The 26396-nt window shown below is 37.8% G+C and overlaps 1 protein-coding gene and 1 non-coding gene across 5 annotated transcripts in view; one reads left to right on the plus strand and one right to left on the minus strand.

Annotated features, from left to right (window-relative positions):
* Positions 1 to 512: 512 nt before the first annotated feature.
* On the plus strand, positions 513 to 586 carry TRNAN-GUU (transfer RNA asparagine (anticodon GUU)). The gene has a single exon. It is a non-coding gene; the product is annotated as a tRNA-Asn (tRNA).
* A 2156-nt stretch (positions 587 to 2742) lies between these two features.
* PPA2 (inorganic pyrophosphatase 2) overlaps positions 2743 to 26396 on the minus strand; it is a 127135-nt gene continuing 103481 nt past the window's right edge. For 3 of the 4 annotated variants that reach the window (XM_023734764.1, XM_023734763.1, XM_023734765.1), the window contains 4 exons: positions 22714 to 22799; positions 15634 to 15703; positions 4121 to 4157; positions 2746 to 2939 (listed from right to left, as the gene is read on the minus strand). In XM_023734764.1, coding sequence (XP_023590532.1) covers positions 2911 to 2939; positions 4121 to 4157; positions 15634 to 15703; positions 22714 to 22799 — 222 coding nt within the window. In that variant the 3' untranslated portion in view covers positions 2746 to 2910. Of the gene's footprint in view, positions 2940 to 4120; positions 4158 to 15633; positions 15704 to 22713; positions 22800 to 26396 lie in introns of all 4 variants that reach the window. The other variant, XM_004380203.3, reaches the window with a different exon arrangement.

Genomic DNA, 26396 nt, shown 5'->3' on the forward strand with positions numbered 1-26396 from the left:
CAGTGCACCCCTTTGATTTTTTACATCCATTGGAACTGGCTGTGGGTGTTGCTTAAAATCCCATTCATGGGTCACTGTGGCTTCCTAAGTTGTTGTAAGCAGCTTTAACAACCATTCACTATTTTTTCCCCAGCAGTGTTCCTTTCTAAGTGTTTAGTATAAAGATTACTCAATTTAATTGTTCCATGAGGATGGGCTGGCAAAAATTAGATTAGCTAGTCTGGAAGATATTCTGCAACAATCAAGAAGTAGTCACTCAATGAAAAATAACAGTCACCATAGTAACAATGATGACTATGTAGCAATGTGGAAAATGCTTATGACATAATGAAAAGCTAAAAATTCAATATTTTATGTTTATTAATATCATAACTATGTACAAATCATACACTATTAAGACAATTGTGATAAACTAGAGTGACTGCCAAGTGGTTAAGGCACTGCACTTAAGATCCAATAAGCTGGTGCCCACCTGGGTTCAAAGCCCACTGTTGGTAGATCAACTTGTCATGGTCTCTGTGGCACAATCGGTTAGTGCATTTGACTGTTAACCAAAAGGTTGGCGGTTCAAGCCCGCCCAGGAATGCAAGGATCCACTCTTACAAGGCGCTCTGGAGGCGCAGTATGAAGTGCTGGGCTGCTAACTCAAAGGTTGAGTTTGAACCCACCAGCTGCTCCAAGGGATAAAGATGTGATAGTCTGCTTCCTTAAAGATTACAGTGTTGGAAACCCTATGAGATAGTTCTAGTCTATCTTACAGGGTCACTATGAGTGGGAATTGACTCAATGGCAACAGGTTTGGTTTTTTGTTTTTTTGTTTTTTTTGGTTATAGTACTGTAGAGTGATGGGTTTGCCTCTTCTGTAAGGCTCACTAACTAAGCAGCATCTGGGTCCTAGTAACTCCTAGAAGGGGAGCCAAATACTAAGTGTGAATCGCCCCACAAAAAGCCAAGCAGACATTGTCTCTCTCTTCCAGCTCCAATAGGACTAATAGGCCACATGCCACGAGCCAATTAACCTATACCTCGATAATCTAACATACTGTTTACAAATAATACAATAGTAGTTGTTCTCTATTTTCCATTTTTCTATAAGTTATATTATTTTCACAATTAAAAAAATCAATGTATCTATAAAATGAAAAACAATATATTCTCCCATTATACCTGTGCATGTCCCTCAAAGAGGTTCACACATTGCCAAAGACACCTCAAGTAAACACTGCTATTTTACCCCTGGGCTAATCACTTAAACTCTCTGTTTCTGTTTCCTCATCTATAAAATTGGGATGCCCTGAGCTTTGCCTACATCAAAAGGTAGCTGTGTGTGAGAAGTAGCATGCATACTGCAAAAATCATGGGATTTACAGCCAGATAGTGATGAGTTCTAATTCTGGCTCTGAAACTTACTAGCTGTGTGACCTTGGGCAGGTTACAGAACTTCTCAAAGCCTTAAGTATAAAGTAGGCAATATCTACCTGATACGGCATATGAATGTACAATACCTAATACAGTGCCTGATATACTACAGAAGCACACTAAATGGTAACTATTATTATCGTAACACTGCTTTGTAAATCTCAAAGCATATCATGCAAATGCAATGTGTTGATCATAATAACAGAAAGACAAAGGGAGAAAAAGCCATGAACAGGAGTGACAAGAGAAGAGAAGCACAGTACTGGGAGTGTGAAAGTACAGACGCATTTGAAGAGTAAGCAGCATGACATAGCTGGAGGATGGAACTCCTGAGGAAATCAGATTAGAAGCTTAGACTGAAGTAGAGTCTGATTTTCTTTCTCAACAATATGGGAAACCATTGAAGGCATTTTGTGAAAAATATATAATAAGACCTATGTTTTAGGTAAATTATTGTTTGGAAATGTGCAGGATAGGATGGAAGGAGAAAAGCTGGAGGCAGCACAACCACTTGGTTTGGAGAAAAGAGAGCATGTCATCGAGCTAGAGAAATGGGGATGAGGCCGAAGGGCTGGATCTGAGAAGCACAGAGAACAGACAGGAAGCTGTTACAAGAATTCATATGAAGTAACGAAAAAGACTAGCATGGTATGGGTGGTAACGGACTGAAGATAACAGATGAAAGAAATGTTTCAATCATCTTCACGAGTAAAAATGGGAAAAGAGAGAAGAGAGGTTCAATATAATTTCAAGGTTTCAAATGGGGGCCTGCAGAATGTAAAATCAATTGCTCATGATAAGGAACAAGGGAAGAGGAGTAAATATGTAAGGGAAAATAATGAGTTCAGTTTTGGACAAGAGAGGTCAAAGCATTTAAAGAGATGTCCAGTAGGCAGAACCTAGGAGAGAGACCTGGGTTTCTTATGTATATTTGGGAGTTAAAAAGACGAGAATTGAAACTAAGAGAAGTAGATGAGAACCCAAGTGAGTTTAGGGCCTACAAGATCATAAATTACAGGAAAGAGCTTTAATAAATATAAACATATTTGCACAGGCACTAATAGGAGAGACAGACGCTGGCTAAATGAAGCCTCCACCAGCATAGGGATAATATGGAATGAAAGTGAGAACAACAATATCTACAAAAACCGTACTAACTTACTAATAATTTTTACATTAAGCTATAGAAACAGAAGGTAATAAAAAATCAATGGGTTTCTTTAGGTATAGAAATTAGAACTGGTCAAAACTCAATGCTTCTAAATTTCTACTATGAAATTAAACCAAATCTTCTTTCCATACCAATAAATATCCAAAGGAGACTAATTCAAAAATTTCAGTGTTTATTTACATACTGCATATTTCAAAAACTATGGGGAAAAAAAAGAAGTTTCAACAGGAAGTCAGCAAATGCTCATACACCTGCCTGTCTCTAACACTTAGGGGAACAGGATGATTGGAGTCTTGATGGCAGCATTTCAAATGTCTCAATCACTTGTCAAGGAAGTGCCACACTTGCTCTGTGTTTAAAATGGAAGAGGAAGGTATTAGGGAAGGGGAGAAGGGAAGAGGGAGTGAGGAAGGGAGGGATAAGACAAATTTCATTTAGACCTTTAGGAAGTATTTAGGCAGATAAAAATAGTCATAAGCTTAATATTTCACATTTGTCTATTTAAAGCTATTTCCCTAAGTTCTCTCATTTGGTTCCAGCCTTATATAAAACTACATTCAAAATTTTAGAGTTTTCCCACTTTATTTCATACATGTTTCCGTGTCATTTAGTCCCTATCAGAGTGCTGGTGGTGCGGTGGTTAAGAGCACAGCTGCTAACCAAAAGGTCAGCAGTTTGGATCTATCAGCTGCTCCCTGGAAACCCTATGGGGCAGTTCTACTCCGTCCTATAGGGTCACTATGAGTTGGAATCAACACGATGGCAATGAGGTTTTTTTGTTTTGTTTTCTTAGTCCCTATTAAGCAATACTGAAGTTAGTACCTTAGCTATAGCATGAAAGGTCTAGAAAAACTTTGTACTGCAAAATTTGATGCCTGTCAAATACCCCAAATGGGACAGTATTGCAGAGAAACAATCTGTTAGCACACTATGTAAGCAATACAGCTTACTTTTCCATGAAATCATGTCTATGGATTTGCTCCTTTCTAACAACTTAGAACTCGACTCTAAATATTTTTTATTTTTCCTACAAATTTGCAAGTTGAATATTCTTCTAATATTTTATATTAAAACAAAAGGCCAAAAGCCTTGCAATATTTTAAAAGAAAAGTGATATGTGAATATGCTTGTATTTTGTAATTTTTACCACAGAACATTTTCACTTATTTCTCAAAACAGCTTCAAATAATGGTGACAAAAAATATAGAAAGCATTTTTAATCCTACTATAAATTTTGATTTTAAAATCTTCTGTTAAAATGGGTGACTCATTAAAATCATGGGCGATAATAAAATTTCCCAGATTCAGATAATTGGAGTCTTTTCAGATTTATCAGAACTAGTTGGAACCTCTTGGTATTTCATTTAAAAAAAGTCACTGCATAATGAAACCATTTCCTAGGCTAAAAGTAATAAATGTCCTCCTACTCATTTTCCAAAATTAATTTAAATTAATCTATTTATTTTTCGGTTCTCACTGTTATGAGCAAATTTATACACTTAGCTCCTTAAGGATCAAAATATATCATACCTTCTTCATTACTTTCTTTATGCAGTGAAGTCGGTACCTAAAAGATAAGAACAGACAAAGAATCTCTGTTATAATGAATATGTGGAAACTGAATCAAGAAAAGTTTTTTGTCATGAAATTATAGAATAAAGTTTACATGCAGTGGTTCTCCAACTTGAAAAAGTAATTACCCCTTTCTGCCTTTTGCTTATTGTTGCTCATTCTTTCAGATAAACAAATCACAGATTCAGAGTCAAATGTAAAAAACATGCATTAAAATATCTTTTCATTAATCTATGGGAACTACTGAAGACCTTTCAGCTATTAAATTAATAAAGAAATTAAAAAAAAATTTTCTAATAAAAAAAATTTAAAGCATGCTTTAAAGTGTTTTTCTCATTAACCCATAGGAACTACTTAAGACCTTATTGCTGAGAATGTGAAAAGAAGAGAAAGAGGTTTTCTTTCAATTGCTTCCCTGGCTGAGGTCTTGGAGAAGAAAAACCAAACACACACAGATCTTTATATGTATGTGTGCAGACACACACACACGTTATATAATTTATTAAGCTGTCTTCTAGAACCGTAAACTTTATTTCTGTTCATTTCGATGTCTGAGTCAACACCTTAGAATGGATTTAATATAATCTATGGTAGATAAGGAAGGTTTCTCTGAGATTTAACTTTTTTTCCTTAATTAAGAATGACATTATTATTTAAAGTTTTTTTTTTTCTTTTAACATTTTATTGGGAGATCCATTATGCATAAAGTGCAAAAGTCTATACATTAAGTTTAAAGAATTAAGAGTAAACATTCACGTAACCACCATGCAAGTAAAAAATTGGAACATGCCAGCCTCCTCCCCAAGTTACAACTCTTCCCCCCGGTGATAACCACTACCCTGATTTCACAGCAGATTTTTCAAATTTCAAATTTAATAATCAACTTCTAATTCTCTGAATCTGCTTACCCTCAAAAGAGGAAAGACCCACTTGTAACATCTGTGAGGTCTGGGGCAAAGGTAAAAATGGAGGAACACATACCATACAACTAAATATTGTTATAAATCAAGCTAACAAAATGATAGGAGTCCCTGGGTGGTGCAAACGGTTAAACACCTGGCTACTAACCAAAAGGCTGGCATTTCAAACCTACCCAGAGGTGCCTTGGAAGAAAGTCCTGGTAATCTACTTCTAAAAGATCACAGCCTTTCAAAACTCCATGGAGCACAGTTTTACTCTGACACACACGGGGTCTCCATCAGTTGGATCACTCAGCGTAACTAGTTTTTGGTATTTAACAAAGTGATGAATAGAATATAAAATATGTTCCATCCTACTATCTTTCTATTGACCTAGAACTTCTCGTGTAGAATTCTGGACACCTTGAGACACACGCCAGAATGTGGCAGAGTGAGGAAAAGAGGCAGGTGGCCATTGTCCTGTCCCCATTTATCTTCCTACACATTTGGCATTGTCAGGGCCTTGTCTGTAAATGGGACAGGAAGTGCAGCCTGCACATCCAAGGTCTATCCACAGTCTACCTCCAAAAGGCCACCAACGGCCCCGGCAGAAGTAACTGTGAGCACACTATCCACACACTCAAGAGGGTGTCCCTGAGGAGATTCCCATGCAGGACCTGGAAACAGGCTTGAAGCTGTCTGAGCAAAGAATTTCAGGGCCTTGGGCAGCCAGATCGTGGTCTAGAAGGAGGGCAAAGGCTCCTGATGAGTCCATAACTTTGGGCCCTCAGTCTTCTTGCTCTCTGTGGAGGGGTGTGGCTTGATGAGGCCCAAACCAGGACCTTCTAAAAAAGCAGGACCCAAAGCAGGGGCCCTCCTTGCTTAGGTCTAATGGTGATACTGTATGGGAATGACTTAGCAAGAAGAAAAAAATGTAAATTTTAGCAATATTAAAATAATAAAAACCAAAAAACAAACTCATTGCTGTCGAGTTGATTCCGACTCATAGCAACTCTATAGGACAGAATAGAACTGCCCCATAGGGTTTCCAAAGAGCAGCTGGTAGATTTGATATACCCCTCAAATAATAGATAAGGAGCCCTAGGGGCACAGTGGTTAAATGCTCAGCTGCTAACCAGAAGGTCGGCTGTTAGAACCCACCAACCGCTCCGTGGAGAAAGATGTAGCAGTCTGCTTCTGTATAGATTACAGCCTTGGAAATCATATGGGGCAGCTATACTCTGTCCTACAGGGTTGCTATGAGTCGGAATCAACTCAACAGCGATGGATAAATAGAAAAATGATTTAAAGTAATTTTCCCTTCTATTTTGTCTTAAGAGTGATAAAATATGCATTTATTTTCTTTATGTCATAGAAAAGGATGATATGATTATGTAAACAAGAAAGGCCCTTGTGCAAAATTATGTAACACATCATTGAGATTTTCCAAGTACTTGAAAAAAGAAGAAAAACTCTATTTAGCTGCTGGTAAGACTTAAATCTGAGTGTGACAGTAATACTATGACATAAAAATTATACTCATTAAGATTAGGTCTTTGGGGTTTGATGGCTCTGTTTTTCTAAATTGACTATAAAATAGAATAGCTTGCCTATTTTTTGAAATTGTTATAATCTCTTTAAATCGTGCCAGACACCGATTACAAAGTTTCCTGTAAAGTTAGCTGTTTAGCTTTCCTGTTTAAAACTAGCAGCTGCTTCTTGCTGGAGCTGCCAAACATTTCAGAGGACAAAAATGGATGGTGTATAAAAATAGAATATTTGAGCAGCTTCTCATTAACCTAAAAAGCATTACAGAAAAGATATGGGCAAGCTACTCTAAAACATTTATCATTACATTTTACTTTTTTTTACAATTTTCAAAATGTTTCTATTTCTTCATTCTTAAAATGTATTTCTTGATTGGTAGAATATATTCAGAACATACAAAGCCCTGTATAAATGAAAATAAATATCATGGGAAAGTCCAACACTCAGAGAGATAATGGCTATTAAACCGTGGGGGTAATTTTGGGGACATTTTTCCATATTAAGACATGCCAAAAGATAGACCAACATTTAAATTTGAAAACAGTAACAGCAACGGGTCGCTGATACACGTATCACCTATTTAGCTTTTCACCTACTGTCAATGATTTCCTGATTCTTAAACATAATGACAAACATAATACTTGCTTATAAAAAAAATGGAAGAACAAAGAAATGCACAGAGTGGCACCTAAAATTGCTCCAATCCCAACACCCATGCAAAGAGGTCACGATCGTTACGTTTTCATTGTAAGAAAACAAGAAAAGATTTTGATGGCAAAAACAAAGCCAGACCAAGGCTGCTGAGACTTGTCTGGGAGGCATTCTATCCTCCCTATTTCAGAAGTATGGTGAAAATGCACATCCCAGGAAGTCTTTAACCTTTTGGAACTTCTCCCATCACTACTACATCTAGAGGTTCACAGTATCATGGGACCAGGGACCTGCAGCTGAACATGAGTGTAGTTACTTAACTCTCCTTGGCCTGAATCCCAGATTCTAAGAATTTTAAATCTCTGGGGCTGCTAGGCTGTGTGTGAAGGGTCTAGGGCAGGCCTGGTAATTCCTGGAGCAAGAATGTCATTCTCCCTCTCAGTCCTACATGCCCTGAGTTTATGTGTAGAACCTCACAAATTTCAATTATATTTTCAGTAAAATGATTGTAGTCACCAAGTATTAGAGAACTTAACAAATTACCTAATTGAAACTCCCCCTAACTTTGCATGATGCCTAGAGGTTTTCCATTTCCTCAGCGAGCAGAACACAAGGCAACTGCATAAACAGAAGCATGCGGGAGAGTTCTGAGGAAAAATTTTCATAGATGCGAAGAGTGGTTAAATATTGGAATAAGTTAATACATTATGGAAATATTCCCTCTCTTTCCTTCCCTCTCTGTTTGCCCCTTTCTTCCTTTCCCCCTTCCTGCTTAAGGCTCTGAATTTAGGACTAATTCTCATATGTCAAGAATAATTTAGTAAGGTTAACTTTTCCAACTATCCGACTGTTACGGATTGAACTGCGCTCCCTCTCCCTCCCCCAAAAGTAACCTCTGGTAACTGTGAACAGGGCCTTTGAAGGTGTTAACAGTTAACATGAGGTCATACTGGAGTAGGCTAGGTCCTAACTCAGTATGAATAGTGTCCTTATTAAAGCGAGGAGAGATAGAGACACAGAGGTAAGATGACTATGTGATATGAAAGCAGCAGATTGGAGCTGCAAGCCAGACTGCCAGCTGACAACAAATGGCACATATTTAAACTATACAACTTAGTAAGTTTTAACATATACACACTTATGAAACCATCATCACAGTCAAGATAATAAGCATATCTACTACCATCCCCAAAAGTTTTCTCCTGTCCATTTATAATTTTCTTCCCCTTCCCTCCCTGGTTCTCTCCTAAATCCTGCAACCACTGATCTGTTTTGTGTCACTATACATTAGTTTGCATTTCCTAAAATCTTATGTAAATGTATGAAATGACATATGTATAATATGTCTGGCTTTTATCACTCAATATGATTTTTTTGAGATTCACCCATGTTGTAGCATTGTATCAATAGTTCATTTCTTTTTATTCTTGAGTAGTATACTCTTGTATGGATATGCCACAATTTGTTTATCCATTCATCTGTTGATGAACATTTGGATTGTTGCCAGTTTTTTGTCTGTTACATATTAAGCTGCCACAAACATTTATGTACAAGTCTTTGTATGGACCTATGTTTCTATTTCTCTTGTACCATTTTGCATTCCAAACAGCAGTGTATGAGAGTTCCACTTTCCCCACGTCATTGCCACAATTGATATGGTCAAGTGTTTAAGTTTTAGACGTTTTAATAGGTGTGTAGAGTCGCTACGAGTTGGAATCGACTTGAGGGCAATGGGTTTTGGACTGGCATGCCACTGCTGTTTTAAATTGCATTTACCTAATGACTAATGAAGTTCAGCATCATCTCATGTTCTTTTTTGCCATCAGTACATCTTTGGTGAAGAGACTGAAAATATTTTGCCCACTTTTTTAAATTGGGTGTTTTGTTTTCTTACTATTGAGTTTTGAGAGTTCTTATATATGCTGGATAAAAATAAAACCAAACCCGTTGCCACTGAGTTGATTCTGACTCATGGCGACCCCATGTATTACAGAGTAGAAATACTCCATTGTGTTTTTTCTTGGCTGTAATCTTTACGAGTAGATCACCAGGTCTTTCTTCTGCAGTGTCACTGGGTGGGTATGAATCGCCAACCTTCAGGCCAGTAATCAAGCACAAACTGTTTGCGCCACCCAGGGACCTTACATGCTGGATACAAGGCCTTTTATCAGATATATGATTTCTAAGTATTTTCTTACAATATGTGGCTTGTCTTTTCATTCCCTTAAGAGTGTATTTTGCAGAACAGAAATTTTTAATTTTGATGAAATCTAATTTATCTTTTTTTTTTGGTAGAGCATGCTTTTGGTGTTATAGCTAAAAAAAACCTTTGCCTAACCCAAAGTCAAAAAGGTTTATAATTTTAGATTTTAAATTTAGGTCTAGGATCTACTTTAGACAATTATTGTATATGATACAATGTATGCACCGACATTTTTTATTGTGCGTATGGATACCCAATTGTTCAAGCACTATTTGTTAAAAAGCTATCATTTTGAAAACCAGTTGTCCTTGTATGTTTCTGGACAACTTCCTCTGTTACACTGATCTCTCTATCTTTACACCATTACTATTGTTGTTAGGTGCTGTCAAATCGCTTCCGACTCATAGTGACCCTATGTACAACAGAACGAAACACCGCCTGGTCCTGCTCCATCCTCACAATCACAATCATTGCTATGTTTGACCCATGTTGCCTCATCTTGTTGAGGGTCTTCCTCCTTTTTGCTGACCCTCTACTTTACCAAGTATGATGTCCTTCTCTAGGGACTGGTCCCTCCTGATAACATGTGCAAAGTACATAAGATGAAGTCTCGCCATCCTCACTTCCAAGGAGCACTCTGGCTGTATTTTTTCCAAGATGGATTTGTTTGTTCTTCTGTCGTTCCATCTTATATTCAATATTCTTCGCCAACACCATAATTCAAAGGCATCAATTCTTTGGTCTTCCTTATTCAATGTCCAGCTTTTGCAAGCATATGAGGCTATTGAAAATACTATGGCTTGGGTCAGGCACACTATAGTCCTTAAAGTGACATCTTTGCTTTTTAACACTTTTAGAGGTCTTTTGCAGCAGATATTTCCAATGCAATAGATCATCAATTTCTCGCCTGCTGCTTCCATAGGTGTTAATTGTGGATCCAAGTAAAATGAAATTCTTGACAACTTCAATTATTTTCTCCGTTTATCATGATACTGCTTATTGGTCCAGTTGTGAGTATTTTTGTTTTCTTTATAAAATCTGTTGTGGTCAAGTTGATTCAACTCATAGCAACCCTACAGGACAGAGTAGAACTTCCCCAAAGGGTTTCCAAGGAGCACCTAGTGAATTCGAACTGCAGACCTTTTGGTTAGCAGCCACAGCTCTTAACCACTAGCCTACCAGGGTTTCCATTTTCTTTATATAGAGGTGTAATCCATACTGAAAGGTGTCCTCTTTGATCTTCATCGGTAATTACTTCAAGTCTTCTTCACTTTCAGCAAGCAAGGCTGTGCCATCTGCATATTGCAGGTTGTTAATGAGTCTTCTACCAATCCTGATGCCACATTCTTAATTATGGTAGTTTTACATAAAGTCTTGAAATCAGGAAGTTACTTTTCCAACTTTGTTCTTTACCAAAGTTGTTTAATCTATTCTAGTTCCTTAGCATTTCCATAATAAATTTTAGAATCAGTTTGTTAATTCTACCAAAAAAGTCTAATGGAATGTGATTGACACAGCATTGAATCAACAGATCAGTTTAGGGAAAACTGGTATCAAAACAAAAGTTGAGTTTTATGCCTATGAACATGGTATGTCTCTACATTTATTTAGTTCTCTTGGTAATGTTTTATAGTTTTGAGGGCACAACTGCTTCATATGTTGTCAGATTTGCCCCCAAGTGCTTCATATTTCTGATGCCATTATAAATAATGTAATTTAAATTTCAGTTTCTAATTGTTTGTTGCTAATATATAAAAATATAATTGCTTGTTGTATATATATATATATTTTTGTAACCTGCAAATTTGCTGAATTTACTTATTAATTCAGCAGCTTTTAGGTAGATTTTATTGGATTTTCTACATAGGCATTCATGTCATCTGCAAATAAAGGCAATTATAATCCTTCCTTTACAATCTGAATGTCTTTTTTTTTTATTGTCTTATTACACTGGCTACAACCTTCAGTACAGTGTTGAATAAAAGTAGTAGGAGCGAGTCTCCTTGTATTGTTCCCAATCTACAGGGGAAAATATTCAGGCTTCCATCAATAAGTATGATGTTAGCTGCTGTTTTTTAGTAGAAAAAAATACCTTCTTTTCCTACTACACTTAGTTTTTAAAAGGAGTGTTGTTGTTAGCTGCCACTGAGTAGACTCCAACTCATTAGCGACCTTATGACTTTATGACAAAATGAAACAATGCCTGGTCCTGGGTCATCCTCACAACTGTCAGCATGTTCAAGTCCATTGTTGCAGCTACTGTGCCAATCCATCTCACCACGGGCCCATGCCTAACCATGCCCTTGCTGGCCGTCTACTTCACCAAACATGATGACCTCCTCTAATGATTTATCCCTACTGATGACGTGTCCAAAGCAAGTGAACAGGACAATCTTATGTTGTGATCCAAAGGTTTTCATAGAGGTTGGATTTCATTTTTTTATTTTATTAATAATGGTGAGTTACACTGATTGATTTTTGAATGTTAAACCAACCTTGCATTCCTGGCTAAGCACTACTTGGTCCTGATGTATTATCCTTTTCATAAATTGCTATATTCAAATTCCTAAAGTTTTATTTGGAATTTTTGCATCAATGTCCGTTAAGGATATTGGTCTGAGTTTTCTTTTGTTGTAATGTCTTTGTAGGTTTTGGTATCAAGGTAATGGTGGCCTTGTAAAATGACATGGCAAGTATTCCTTCAGTTTCAATTAGAAGTTTGTATAGAATTGGGATTCTTGTAGTGTGAACACACTGGTGTGAATTCTTTTGCCTTTGCTTTTGAAAAATATTCTTTTCTGAGTACAGTATAGCATTTTAGGTTAACATTTTTTTTTTCTTTCAGGATGCTGCTCTACTGCTTTCTTGCTTGCATTGTTTTTGACAACAGATCTGTTGTCATCTTTGTTCATCTGTACTTAAAGTGCCTTTTTCTCTGGTTGCTTTACATAATTTTCTGTTAATCACTGGTTTTGAGCAATTTGATTATAATCTGCTTTGGTGTTGTTCTCTTCATGTTTTTTGTGCTTGTGGTTTAATTTGGGCTTTGGAGAGCTGTGGGTTTATAGTTTTCATTAAATTTGGCCATTATTTCTTTAAGTAACTTTTCTAACCCTTCCCCTCCACTATGTCTTATTCAGGGACTTCAATTACATGTGCATTAGGCTATACGAAGTCTACAACTCCTTGATGCTTTTTTTTTTTCTTTCCAATTCTCTCTGTATTTCATTTTGCAGTTTCTATTGCTATGTATTCAAGTTCATCATCTTGTTTTTCTCTAATGTCTAACCTGTTATTAATCCCATACAGTATACATTCCATCTCATACATTGTAGTTTTAATGTTAGAAGTTTGATTTCACTCTTCTTAAATGTCTTCCATGCTTGTACATAACTTTTTGAAAATACAGAATATAGTTATAATAATTGTTTTAGTTTTTTTTTTTTTTTTTTACTAATTCTAACATCTGTGTCAGTTCTAGTTGGTTTTGGTTGATTTTTCTCCTCAGTATGGGTCATATTTCCCAGTTTCTTTCAATGAGTAAATGATATCCTTAAATATCATTATTTAAGAAAAGAGATTCTTAAATCTATCTTTGGGCATACAAAAAAAATTTTTTAAACATTTTATTGTGCTTTAGGTGAAAGTTTACAGCTCAAGTTACTTTCTCAATCAAAACTTTATACACATATTGTTTTCTGACATCAGCTGCAATTCCTGCAATGTGATAGCACTCTTGCCCAATCCACCTGGGTTTCCTGTGTCCACTTGTCCAGTGTTCTTGCCCCTTCCTGCTTTCTCGTCTTGCTTTTGGGCAGGAGTTGCCCATTTGGTCTCGTATACTTGACTGAACTAAGAGGCACATTCCTCACATGTGTTGTTGTTTTATAGGCCTGTCTAATCTTTGTCCGAAAAGTGGGTTTCCAGAGTGGCTTCAGTTCTGAATTAGCAGGGTGTCTGGGTGCCACAGTCTTGGGGGTTCTTCCAGTCTCTGTCAGACCAGTAGTCTGGCCTTTTTTTGTGAATCTGAATTTTGTTCTACATTTTTATTCCGCTCTGTCTGGGACTCTCTATTGTGATCTCTGTCAGAGCTGTGGGTGGTGGTAGCTGGACACCATCTATTTCTTCAGGGCTCAGGCTGGTAGAGGCTACGGTTCATATGGTCCTTTAGTCCTGTGGGCTAATATTTTCCTTGTGTCTTTGGTTTTCTTCATTCTCCTTTGCTCTGGATGGGATGGGACCAACATATGTATCTTAGATGGCCCTCGCAAGCTTTTAGGACCCCAGATGCTACCCACCAAAGTAGGATGTAAAACAGTTTTTATGAACAATGTTATGCCAATTGACCTAGATGTCCCCCAAGACTATGGTTCCCTGTCCCAGCCCCAGTAACTCACTCCCTCAAGGTATCTGGATGTGTCTAGCAAACTTCTATGACTTTGCCTTGGTCAAGCTGTGCTGACTTACTCTATATTGTGTGTTGTCTTTCCCTTCACCAAAGTTGACACTTGTCTAGTATCTAGTTAGCGACTTGCCCTTCCCCTCCCTCCTCACCCTCTCAACCATCAAAGATTGTGTTTTTTTCTGCGTGTAAATCTTTTCTTGAGTTTTTATAATACTGGTTTCATACAGTATTTGTCCCTTTGTGATTGACTAAAGTGATATGGCTGCTAACCAAAAGGACAGCAGTTCAAATCCACCATCCGCTCCTTGGAAACCCTATGGGGCAGTTCTACTCTGTCCTGTAAGGTTGCTATAGGTCAGAATTGCCTCGATGGCAATGGGTTTGGCTTTTTATTTCACTCAGCATAATGCCCTCCACATTCATCCATGTTGTAAGATGTTTCCTGGATTTGTCATTGTTCTTTATCGTTGCGTAGTATTCCTTGTGTGTATGTACCATAATTTGTTCATAATTTGTTTAGCCATTCATCCACCGATGGGCAGTTAGGTTGTTTCCATCTTTTTGCTATTGTGAATAGTGCTGCAATGAACATGGGTGTGCATATGTCTGTGTGATGGTTCCTATTTCGCTAGGATATATTGCTAGGAGTGGGACTGCTTGATCATATGGTATTTCTATTTCTAGTTTTTTAAGGAAGCGCCATATCGTTTTCCATAATGGTTGTACCATTTTGCATTCCCACTAGCAGTGCATAAGAGTTTCAATCTCTCCACAACCTCTCCAATATTTATTATTTTCAGTTTTTTAGATTAGTACGAGTAATGTTAGTGTGAGATGGTATCTCATTGCAGTTTTAATTTGCATTTCTCTAATGGCTAGTGATCGCGAACATTTCTTCATGTGTCTGTTAGCCACCTGAATGTCTTCTTTGGTGAAGTTGCTGTTCATATCCTTTGCAGATTTTTTAAAGGGATTATTTGTCTTTTTGTTGTTGATGTGTTGAAGTATTTTGTAGATTTTAGAAATTAGACCCTTGACGGATATGTTATAACCAAATTTTTTTTTTTTACCAGTCTGTATGTTCTCTTTTTACTCTTTTGGTGAAGTCTTTTGATGAGCAGAAGTGTTTGGCATACAAATTTTTAAAATTATGACATATTTCAGTCGTGAAAAATACAGACTATAGGAGAAGTGAGTGGGGATGAGAGACTAATGGCTGGCAGCTGGGGCCTGAACTGACCAGTGTTATCACAAAGGGTGATTTAAATAGCCCCCTAACCCCCCATTTAAATAGTCCTAAGACAGGTAAAAATCCAAGGAAGGATTGCGATTTACATTTTAACAAAATGATAGCTAAACTAAACGAAACAAAACAAAAAAGGAAAAAAAGAAAAAGCCTTATGCATTTCATTTTTCTGGGGTCAAAATGCATTTGTACCAGGAGTCAGTCTGAATTCAGACCTAGACGGTAGATAATTCATGGGAACACGACAGCACAGAGGAGAGCAAATGCATATAAACAACAATGACTTAGTGATGTTAAGAAAAATAGCATCATATAATATCAGTTAAACAATGTGTTTTCAAAAATAAAATTAAAAAATTCAACTAAAAGGTTTAAGGTTTTTGATTTAAATTCCCTGGATTAAAAAAAAAAAAAAGATTTTAATATTATATGTTTAACTTCATGCTTCCCAAAAAGACTTGACACATTTCCTCATGATATTTGTAAGATTAAAGGACGCCTTGGCCATTTACCCCTTACCAATTCAACTAATGATCTGGCTTCCTCTTCAGTGCAACGGAAAGGGCTATCACGTATCTGCACGTTTGTGCTGAAGAGGAAAAGAGAATACTATTATTAAACAGGATAAAATAGGAGCAATTACCAAGAAAGAAAACCAACTCCAAATACTCTGCATTGACTGCATAATTCCAGCTAGTGAACCAGGAACTGAAAGAATATAAACAAGGATATTCTCTCAGACAAAGCTGCAAACATAGAGTGCTCCACAGTACTGCACTCTCCAGAATTAAAAATGAAAAACTTTAATGATATTATACAACTCCTAATAATCACCAGTTATATATAAAAAAGCAATATTACAATTACAACTTCACCTTTGTTGAAGAAAAAAGGAACTAAACTTAACACAGAATGATGGCTATAGGGAGGAATTTTCTGGCAAAGTGAAGTGACAAACATTGGAGATGGCCAATATTGTGGAATCTGTCTCAGACAGGTATGGGAGATTAGAGCTAAAAGTGGTGAAAAGAAACTATGAAAATGAAAATTTCTTAAAAGCAGGGAAATTCAGCAGGCATAAGAACAATAGTTCCTTCCCTGATTAGTAAAGGCTCTATAAAGTCAAATGCCTTTCTTGTATCTCTACAAGCATGCCACCCATTACATATTTATTACATATTTACCATTTCCTAGAGTAAAGCAAAGGCATCAATCCTCTCAAACATGTAAGACTGTTTTTTTGTTTTGTTTTGTTTTCCCATTTCATCAAAGAAATCAGCAGATTAAGATAAAGAAAAGAGGGGATAAGGAAGTTAAAGCCAATTTATTTTTTTTTTTTAAATTGATTAGCAGATCCCTAAAGGAGATAAATATAAGCAAAACACACACACACACACACACACACACACACACATACATTCCCCCAAGTGAATCTAAGAAATATACATTACCAAATTTCATAATGGATTTGTAAAAAATGTTGAGATATCTATGATAAAAAATATCTCTACTTAGTTATTTGTCTTTTCAAATATATCTGTTTGTAATTAGACATTGTGTATATAGCAATTATAGTAAGTAATACAGTTTCTATGTAGACTCAAAATATGGGGTTTATGTTCATTTTGGGCATGAATAAAATCTGATGAAAGTTGGCATTATCGTCTTTAAGACTATAACTTTTCATATTCTCTTTTCACAACCCATGTTTAAGGAACCTAAAATTGAAAAAGTACAGAGCATTGTAAGTCAGATATTTCCTTAATAGTCAAAAATATATTTAAAAGAACTAGACAAATAATTAGCTCTTGCAGAGTCTCAAATGCTAGTCCTCTGAAGAAGGCATGATATATATACTAAATATGCTATATACAGTTATTTTAACATTAAAACCTAAACCAAAGTAAAATTTTCCTTGGAAATTCTGGGAAAATGATGATGAGAGAGCAGGAAGGCCTTCTCTAAATAGGGTTGCCAGATAAAATACAGATCATCCAGTTGAATTTGAATTTCAGATAAACAAATTATTTTTTTAGTCCCAAATATTGCATGGGACATACTTACATTTAAAACATTGTCCTGAAATTTTAATTTAGCTGGGTGTCCTGTATTTTTAGCTGCTAAATCCGATAACCCTATTTCTGAAGTAATCGTCTATGACTACAAACAAAGCAAAGACATCAACAGAAATATTAGAAAAGTGAGACAATATTAAAACAAGCACTGTAAATTTTAAAAACAATGAAAAAGTTTTTTTTAATATCTCCAATAAAATATCTTGACAAGTAACTAGTGGAAACCTAGAAAAGTCAAACGGTTTTGTTATTTTTCACCTTGGACAAATTATAAAAATGACTATAAAAAACCAAAAACCAAACCCCTTGCTGTTAAGTCGTCATGGTTTGAATTATGTCCCCCCCAAAATGTGTGTATCAATTTGGCTAGGCCATGATTCCTGGTACTGTGTGATTTTCCTGTATGTTGTAAACCTGCCTCTGTGATGTTAACAAGGGAGGATGGGTGGCAGTTGTATTAGTAAGGCAGGACCTGATCTACAAGACTGGATTGTGTCCTGAGGCAATCTCTTGAGATGTAAAAAACAAAAGTGAGCAGTGAGACAGTGGGACCTCATACCATCAAGAAAGCAGTGCTGGGAGCAGAGCTCAACCTTTGGACCAGGGTCCCTGCGCAGAGAAGCTCCTAGTCCGGGGGAACACTGAAGAGAAGAAGGCCGACAGAGAGAAAAAGCCTTCCCCTGGAGGTGACGCCCTGAATTTGGAATTTTAGCCTACTTTAACTGTGAGGAAATAAACTTCTCTTCATTAAAACCATCCACTTGTGGTATTTCTGTTGTAGCAGCACTAGATGACTAAGACACAAGTCGATTCCAACTCACAGTGATCCTATAGGACAGAGTAGAACTGCCCCATAGGGTTTCCAAGGAGCGGCTGGTGGATTTGAACTGCTGACCTTCTGGTTAGCAGCTGAGCTCTTAACCAGTGTACCACCAGGGCTCCAGTACGACTATATCAAGAATAAAATGGGACGGTATCTACAAATGAATTAGGAGACTTGCACATGATATACCAATATAAAAGAGGAAAGATTACAAACCCCCTTGATTATTTTTCCAATAAGCTCTTATACTACCATTTTAATGCCTACAAACAGTGTCACCTTCCTCAATAAGATTCTTTTAGTCAACAACACATATACATAATCTAGGTTGAAGATACATATGTTCTTACAATCTAGATATATGCACTTTATGTATATACACACTTTCCCTGGGATTTAATGAAGTGATTTGAACTTTAAATGTTTGAAAATATAATAAAAGGTAAGTTACAAATAAACATTTTAATCTTCTCTGAGCTGGACCTCATGTACAATTGACTATTTAAAAATTAATTAGGTTTATTTATTATGTTTTAGGTAAAAGTTTACAGTACAAATTAGTTTCTCATTCAAAAATTTATACAGAAATTGTTGTGTGACGTTGGTTGCAATCACTACAATGTGTCAGTACTTTCCCCCTTTCCCTTTACACCCTGGGTTCCCCGTGTCCATTCATCCAGGTTTCCAGTCCTTTCCTGCCTTCTCGCCTTTGCTTTTGGGCAAGTGTTGCCCATTAGGTCTCTTATACTTGATTGAAGTAAGAGGCACATTCCTCACGTGTGTTATTGGTTGTTTTATAGGCCTGTCTAATCTTTGGCTGAAAAGGTGGACTTTGGGAGTGGCTTCAATTCTGAGTTAGCAGAGTGTCCAGGGGCCATAGTTTCGGGGGTCCCTCCAGTCTCTGTTAGACCAACAAGTCTGGTCTTTTTTTCGTGAATTTGAATTTTGTTCTACATTTTTCTCCCACTCTGTCCAGAACCATCTATTGTGATTCCTGTCAGAATGGTCAGTAGTGGTAGCTGGGCACCATCTATTTCTTCTCGGCTCAGGCTGGTGGAGGCTGTGGTTCATGTGATTTATTAGTCCTTTGGACTGATACTTTCCTTGCATCTTTGGTTTTCTTCATTCTCCTTTGCTCCAAATGTGATGGGACCAATAGATGTATTTTAGATGGCTGCTCACAAGCTTTTAAGACCCCAGACACTACTCATCAAAGTAGGATGTAGAACATTTTCTTTATGAACTGTTTTATGCCAACTGACCTAGATGTCCCCTGAGACAATGGTCCCCAATCCTCAGCCCCAGTAACTCAGTCCCTCAAGATGTTTGGGATGTGTCTAGGAAGCTTCTACGGCTTTGCCTTGGTCAAGTTGTGCTGACTTTCCCTATATGGAGTGCTGTCTTTACTTTTACCAAAGTTAACAATTGTCTACTATCTAGTTTGTGATTTTAGGCTTATTTATTGAGTAAAAAATTATACTACATGCCAGGTACTTTCCAAGATGCTGGGAATATAATTTTGAACCGTGTAGTTTATGATCTCTAAGGTTTATTTTATTTTAGCTCTCAAACTCTGACTACAGCCTATAAGAGAAAGAGCAGTAGAATCACTTAATGGAGGGATGACTAAGCTGATGCATCTATCATAAAGGAGATTAAAAATCATTGCTAAAAAGAATGCATTGCTTTCCTTTTTATAATAAGGTGCTAAAATATTTTGTTCTAAACTTATAAATGTTATATAGACCTATATACAACCTTGCTGACGAAAATAAGCAGAAATGACAGCACAATAAAGGATCAGCAATATCGAAACTGTTTGTACACAATAAACCCAAATTACATTTAAAAATAATAGCTAGATGCACATCCTTAAATTTATATCCTGAAAATTCTTAACTTAAATATTATTTTGTTGTATTTTTTTTTTAATGTAGAAGAAATTGTAGAGTATATCTGTTAAGAGATCAGGTTCTAGAATCTGGGTTTAAATCCTAGCTCCATCACTCACTATGACAGGTCACTTAAGTTCTCTGTGCCTGAAATTCCTAATGTAAAATGGAGATAACCACGATACATATCTTATAGGGTGCCATGGATTGAACTGTGTCCCCCAAAAATGTGTGTATCAATTTGGCTGGGCCATGATTCCCAGTATTATGTGATTGTCCACCGTTTTGTCATCTGATGTGATTTTCCTATGTGTTGTAAATTCTGCCTCTGTGACGTTAATGAGGAGGGATGGGCAGCAATTGTGTTGACAAGGCAGGACTCAATCTAAGGGAATGGACTGTGTCTTGAACTGGTTTCTTTTGGGATATAAAAGAGAGAAGAGAGCAGAGAGAGGGGGGACCTCATACCACCAAGAAAGCAGTGCTGGGAGAAGGGCGCATCCTCTGGACCTCGGGTTCCTGCGCAAAGAAGCCCCTAGTCTAGGGGAAGACTGATGAGAAGGACCTTCTTCCAGAGTCAACAGAGAAAGAAATCTCTGCCCTGGAGCTGACACCCTGAATTTGGACTTTTAGCCTACTTTACCGTGAGGAAATAAATTTCTCTTTGTTAAAGCCATCCAACTTGTGGTAATTCTGTTATAGCAGCACTAGATAACTAAGACATAGAGCTTTTGCGAGTGTTAATTGATAATACATAAAAACACTCAGAACAGTGTCTGGAACATAGTAAAACCAAAACAAATTCTGACTCATAGTGACCCCATAGGGTTACCAAGGCTGTAAATCTTTACAGAAGCAGATTGCCACATCTTTCTCCCTTGGAGCCACTGGTGGTTTCAAATGGAACATAGTATAGAGGTCAATAAATGTCAACTCTTACTGTAATATAATCCTAAATCATTACCTAATAGGCTATAGCAAAATGACTACAGAGCTTAGAAATAAAGTTATCCTCAGAGTAAAGAGAGTAAGAATCATCAAGAAGGAAGGGTATCAGGCTGTATATAAATTAACCAAAGAGATGGTCTCTAGCTGTGTAGCTGAAACAACCTGGGACTCAAGGACTCAAGTACCATCAAGACTAGCATATGATTTTCAGAAGGTATGACTGGGAAGGAAATAAGTAAGAAAGCAAACAGCAAGCAAATGTTTCCTCAGATAGAGAACCCTTCTTTTTGGAGGGGCTCCCTCCACTAATATCTGACTTCCAGACCATAAAGAATGCTCAGTCTGCCAGTTACGAGGGCAGCCAGGACTAGAGGACATGTAATTATCCAGCCTTGTTGCTAATAAATTGTATTATTTAAATTTAAAAAAATTAAAAATTTTAAGACTATCCTAACAAAAAGATAGTGATCTTCACAAGAGGTAGAAAAAGGGGAGCAAAGGGAAATGACTTAACAGTGTTTCTTCAGCTTGCAAGATAAATGGAATCTGAAGGTATGATGCCCAAGCATTCATGCTGTAGGCAAGATGAGCCTTCTCCACGGTTTGGATAAAAAGATAAGATTAATTCTTTATTCCATATTATTACTTTAGTCTAATTATTTCTTTAATGTCTCTCTTAAATCCCAGACTTCATGCTCTGAGAGGGCAAACCCCATAGGGTTTCCAAGGAGGAGCAGCTGGTGGATTCGAACTGCCAACCTTTGGTTAGCAGCCGTAGCTCTTAACTACTACACCACCAGGGCTCCTCTGAGAGGGCAGGGAGACTAATAATTGTATTCACAGCAGTATACTTAGTATTTACTGCACAGCACCTGGCAGTAGACCCGTGATCACTATTTGTTGAAAAAGTATAAGGAATTTCTCCTGATTCTGGGAATGGGTGATGAAGTTGGGTAATACTCTACAGAATGACTATGTGCTTTTGCTCCCAACAGTTAGGCTTACTAAGAATCAGTTGTTTTTGTTCCCAAACCTGTTTATATCAGTTGTAATTGTTACTATAATTTCATATTTTAAGTAGTAATTATGTACACCAATGAAAGGCTTATGGAAGAGAAATGCTCTATGAACACTAAGTAGAATGCTCTAAAAGGCCCCAATAAAGGTGAATCACTATAAAAACTTGGTGTCATATTATGTGTGGCTAAGAAAACTGTAAAAGATTACAAAAACAATCTGCAAGGGTTTTAAGTCATATTACAGGACCTTTAAACTCCTGATCCAGTGCTGAAATTGAAACCGGAAATCCTAGATGATGCACTGTTATGTATGGTTTTTATAAAGAAAGATAATGTGAAACTGCAGTGGTGAACCCACACATCCAAAGATTGGCAAATAAATGTACATTTAAATTAAAATAAAATGTTTGTGTTATGTATGTTATATTGCTTGATTCATTTCAATCAATCAAGTAATGATCATGCTGGATAAGGTGGCTTTTACTGTTCTTATCAGGAAATAATGCGATAGTTAGATAAAATAACCAAATGTTTGCCTGTTGAAAATCCCTAACGTTCTTTATTCTACCTTTGCACTTACCACAATGTATTATAATTAAATGTCTCTTTACCTGTCAGTCCCTTGAGAAATAGGACCATTTCTAGTTTTTCATTCTCTGTTCTTAACTCCTAGCATCATAATGCCCAGTGTTCAGTAATACCCTTTGAAAAGGAGTTTCATAGGTATTTTTTAAATGGAAAAAAAAAAATTACATTTCTCTTAAAACATCAGATCTCAGTGATACTATATGGCTGTTTATTACCAATTAATAATAAAATACATAGAAAAGACAAATTCTTACCAATTTATAGTCCCTCTATCACACTTCTTCATAAGCAATGCTTTCCAACATTCATGAGTAGATTTAATAACTTCAAGAGCAAAAGCCTAGTTACAAACCAAAAAAAAAAAAAAAAAAGATACACCAATCATATTGTTAATTTCTTCGGTCTGTTAATTCTATTACTAACACAGAACTGTTACAGCTATGACAGCCTAATTGTGAAGGGCAAGAGCTCTGAAGTCAGGCAAACCCAAGCATAAATTCTGGCTTCCTCACTTATCAGTTGTGTGATTTTGGGCAAGTTACTTAATTTCACTAAACCTCAGTTTCTTCATCTATAAAATGAAATGTGATGAGGATAATCTTGAAGATGACGGCTTAATCAAACACACCATGACGTTTCCCTACAGCAAAGACCCGAGAAACCAAGTGAAACAGATACCGGTGACAATCTGAGAACCCTGAGCAGCAAATGGAAGGATGAAGAATTAGATCGCGTACCGAACGGAAGGACAAACTGAATGAAAACAGCCGACAAGGAGATTTACGGATTGTAGGCACCCTGCCAGCCAGCTTCATGCAGCATGGCCATCTTGAGACAAAGCAAGCAGCGTTTCTGGGTGAAGCGCACAGGAAGGCAACTGCACAGAATCCCCAATGGGAGGCAGAGATACTATGTAGATGAACCTGGAGTGAAGCAAGGTGAGAGAAGATGAACTGGATCTAAGGAAGGGAAAGTGCAGGAAGGCAGGCAAGAGCTCCAAGGATCCAGGCAACAACAGAGCAGGTAGGAAACCAGGAACTAGGGACAGAACTACTCACCAGCAGTGGTCCTTGATCATTTGAGTGGGTGGCACCCGTGGAGCATAGGATCCATAGAGTGGCAACTGGAGATCCCCCACCTGACAGGAATCCAGACAGGCCTTCCCCATGCATTTGGTAGGGGCCCGATCTTGATCGCCAGCTGCACTCTACAGGGAGTGCCCTAGTTTCCACGCCAGCAGAGGAGCATGCTCCCTTCCTACCTCCCAGCCCTCCAGGTGACCAATGGTGTGTACCCCTGCCTGTCTGGCAACAAACGGCAACACCCCCTGCTGCCATCCGCCCCTATCAGGCAATCTGTGGTGTACACTCCTGTGCCACCAGACTGGCGACTGATGGCATGTACCTGCCCTGCCTGCCCCCTCAACTACCCTGCCCACTGGGGCAGCATGCACTCCAGCACTGCCGGACTGGCGAACACTGGCAAGCGCCCTCCCCACTGCCCCACTCCCCTGGTGACAGGTGGTGCGGACTCCCAAGCCACCAGATCTGCAGCTGGTGGTGTGTGCCCAGTCACTCCCACTTGCCCCCCATCCCGCCCACCCAGTGATTGGTGGCACACTCCTGCACAACCAGACTGGTGATGGGTAGCACACACTCATGGGCCACCAGTCTAGTGGTGTGAGTCCCCCCCACCTCCCTGCCCCACCCAGTGATTGGCAACAAGCACTCCTGTGCTGCCAACCTGGTGAATGGCAGCAAATGCTCCCGTGCCACCCACCCGGTGACCCATATACCCCTGCCCCAATCACCGGGCAACTGGCGGCACACACACACATTGCCCATAACCTGGTAACTGGTGAGAACACTCCCTGCACCCAAGCCCAGGGATCAGCCAGACAGGCACATCACCTCATCAGCAATGCCTGCCACATCCCGATAGGCACAAGCTATACCCCTGCCAAATGATGAGCAGAAGATCCTAGTACCCTCATCTAATGTCTGCCTGGCTGCAACGTCACACATCCCACACCCAAACAGCTTCTGCAGGCCAACTGCACATGCACTGAAAGCCCTGATCCCCCACCACTTACTGAGACGTAAATTCATGCACACACAGAGGGCCTAGCCTGTCCATTCAGGTAGCACTCCCTCACAACGGCTACGGAGACATCCTCCCCTGACCTTCAGAGCAGACACTAACTGGTAACACCAGTTCTAAAAGGACCTTATGGTCTCACAAGGGCTGTGGAGGGATCCTGACGATGCAACATTTGTCATTCCATATCAGGGAAAGAATCTGCTCTCCCACCTCCACTCAATCCAGTAAAGGAAGACATACAAGCCTAACCACAGAGGACTCACATGTGGGTGACACCCACCATACCCACTAGTGAGAGGAAATCATGTCCAGCCAACAGACTCCACCAAAGTCACACACAGACCAGAACCGCAAAATAATAACACATAAAATAATACAAAGGAAAAAAGACATTCTAAAGAGAACCAGAAGGAACAAAGATCCTGATATATCAAAACAAAACAAACAAAAAATCAGGACAAAACAAACAAACATACCAATAAAGAAACATATAAATAAACAGAGTAACACCTTAATGCCTCAGAGACAGCAGACAATAACAAGTCATATGAACAAACAGGATAAGATGGCTCAAATAAGTGAGCAAAACAAAGGGGCTGAAAACCTTCATATGTAAGAAATGGTAATGGAACAACCTGATAAAGAATTCAAAAGACATTATATTTAGGCTCCACAAAGAAATTAAGGAAAACACAGACAAAACCCTAGAAGAATTCAGGAAAACAATTCAAGAACAAAATGACAAACTAAATACACAATTAGAAACCACACAAAAACAATAACTAGAAATGCAGAAAGTTAATGATAAAATGCCAGAAATAGATAACTTAATGGAATGACACAGTAGAATTGAATCAATGGAAGAAAGAATGAGTAAAACAGAGGAGAAATTCCTTGGTACAAATTAGTTTGAGGAACAACCAGAAAAAAGAATGGTGAAAAATGAAGAAAGCCTAACAGTTATGTGGGAAACGATCAGGAGGGATAATTTATACATAGTAGGAATTCCAGAAGAGGAGAGAAAAAAAGTATAGAGAGAATTTTTGACAATACATTGGCAGAAAAATTCTCAAACATCATGAAAGATGAAAAGTTTTCCATCCAATAAGCTCAACAAACCACACAAAGGATACACCTCAAAAGAAATTCACCAAGACATATCATAATCAAACTTTCCAAAACCAAAGACAAAGAGAATTCTGAGAGTAGCTCATGAAAAAACGAAATATCATTTACGAAGGGACACCAATAAGACTAAGTGCTGATTTCTCATCAGAAATCAAGCAAGCAAGAAGGCAATAGGATGATATATACAAAACCTGAAAGAAAAGAACTACCAACTAAGAATCCTACATCCAGCAAAACTGTCTTTCAAATATAATGGCAAAACGAGGACATTCCCAGACAACCAGAAATTAAGGGAATTTGTAAAAACCAGACCAGCCATACAAGAAATATTAAAGGGAGTCCTTTGGGCATAGAACCAAAGATATCAGACAACAACCTGAGATTAAGACACACAACAGCATCATCCAGACACCAACCCAGATAAAGACTTCACAAAAGTAAAATAAAGCTGCAAAACTGGTAATGGGGAGCCAGAGATGTCAAGCTGTAAATGACGATAACTTCAAAACAAAAAATGGGAATAAATGGTGTAGTATAGAACTTCCACATGGAGAGGAAGTCAGGATGATATCAAGATATAACAGACTGTTTTAAACTTAGGAAGATAAAGGTAAATTTCAGAGTAATCACAAAGAAAATCAGTAAATCTATCACCAAAATAAAGAAGCACTATTATAAAAACTCAAGACTAGATATACATATACATATA

The sequence above is a fragment of the Trichechus manatus genome, unplaced genomic scaffold (assembly GCF_000243295.1).
Source record: "Trichechus manatus latirostris isolate Lorelei unplaced genomic scaffold, TriManLat1.0 scaffold00071, whole genome shotgun sequence".
Lineage (NCBI taxonomy): Eukaryota > Metazoa > Chordata > Mammalia > Sirenia > Trichechidae > Trichechus > Trichechus manatus.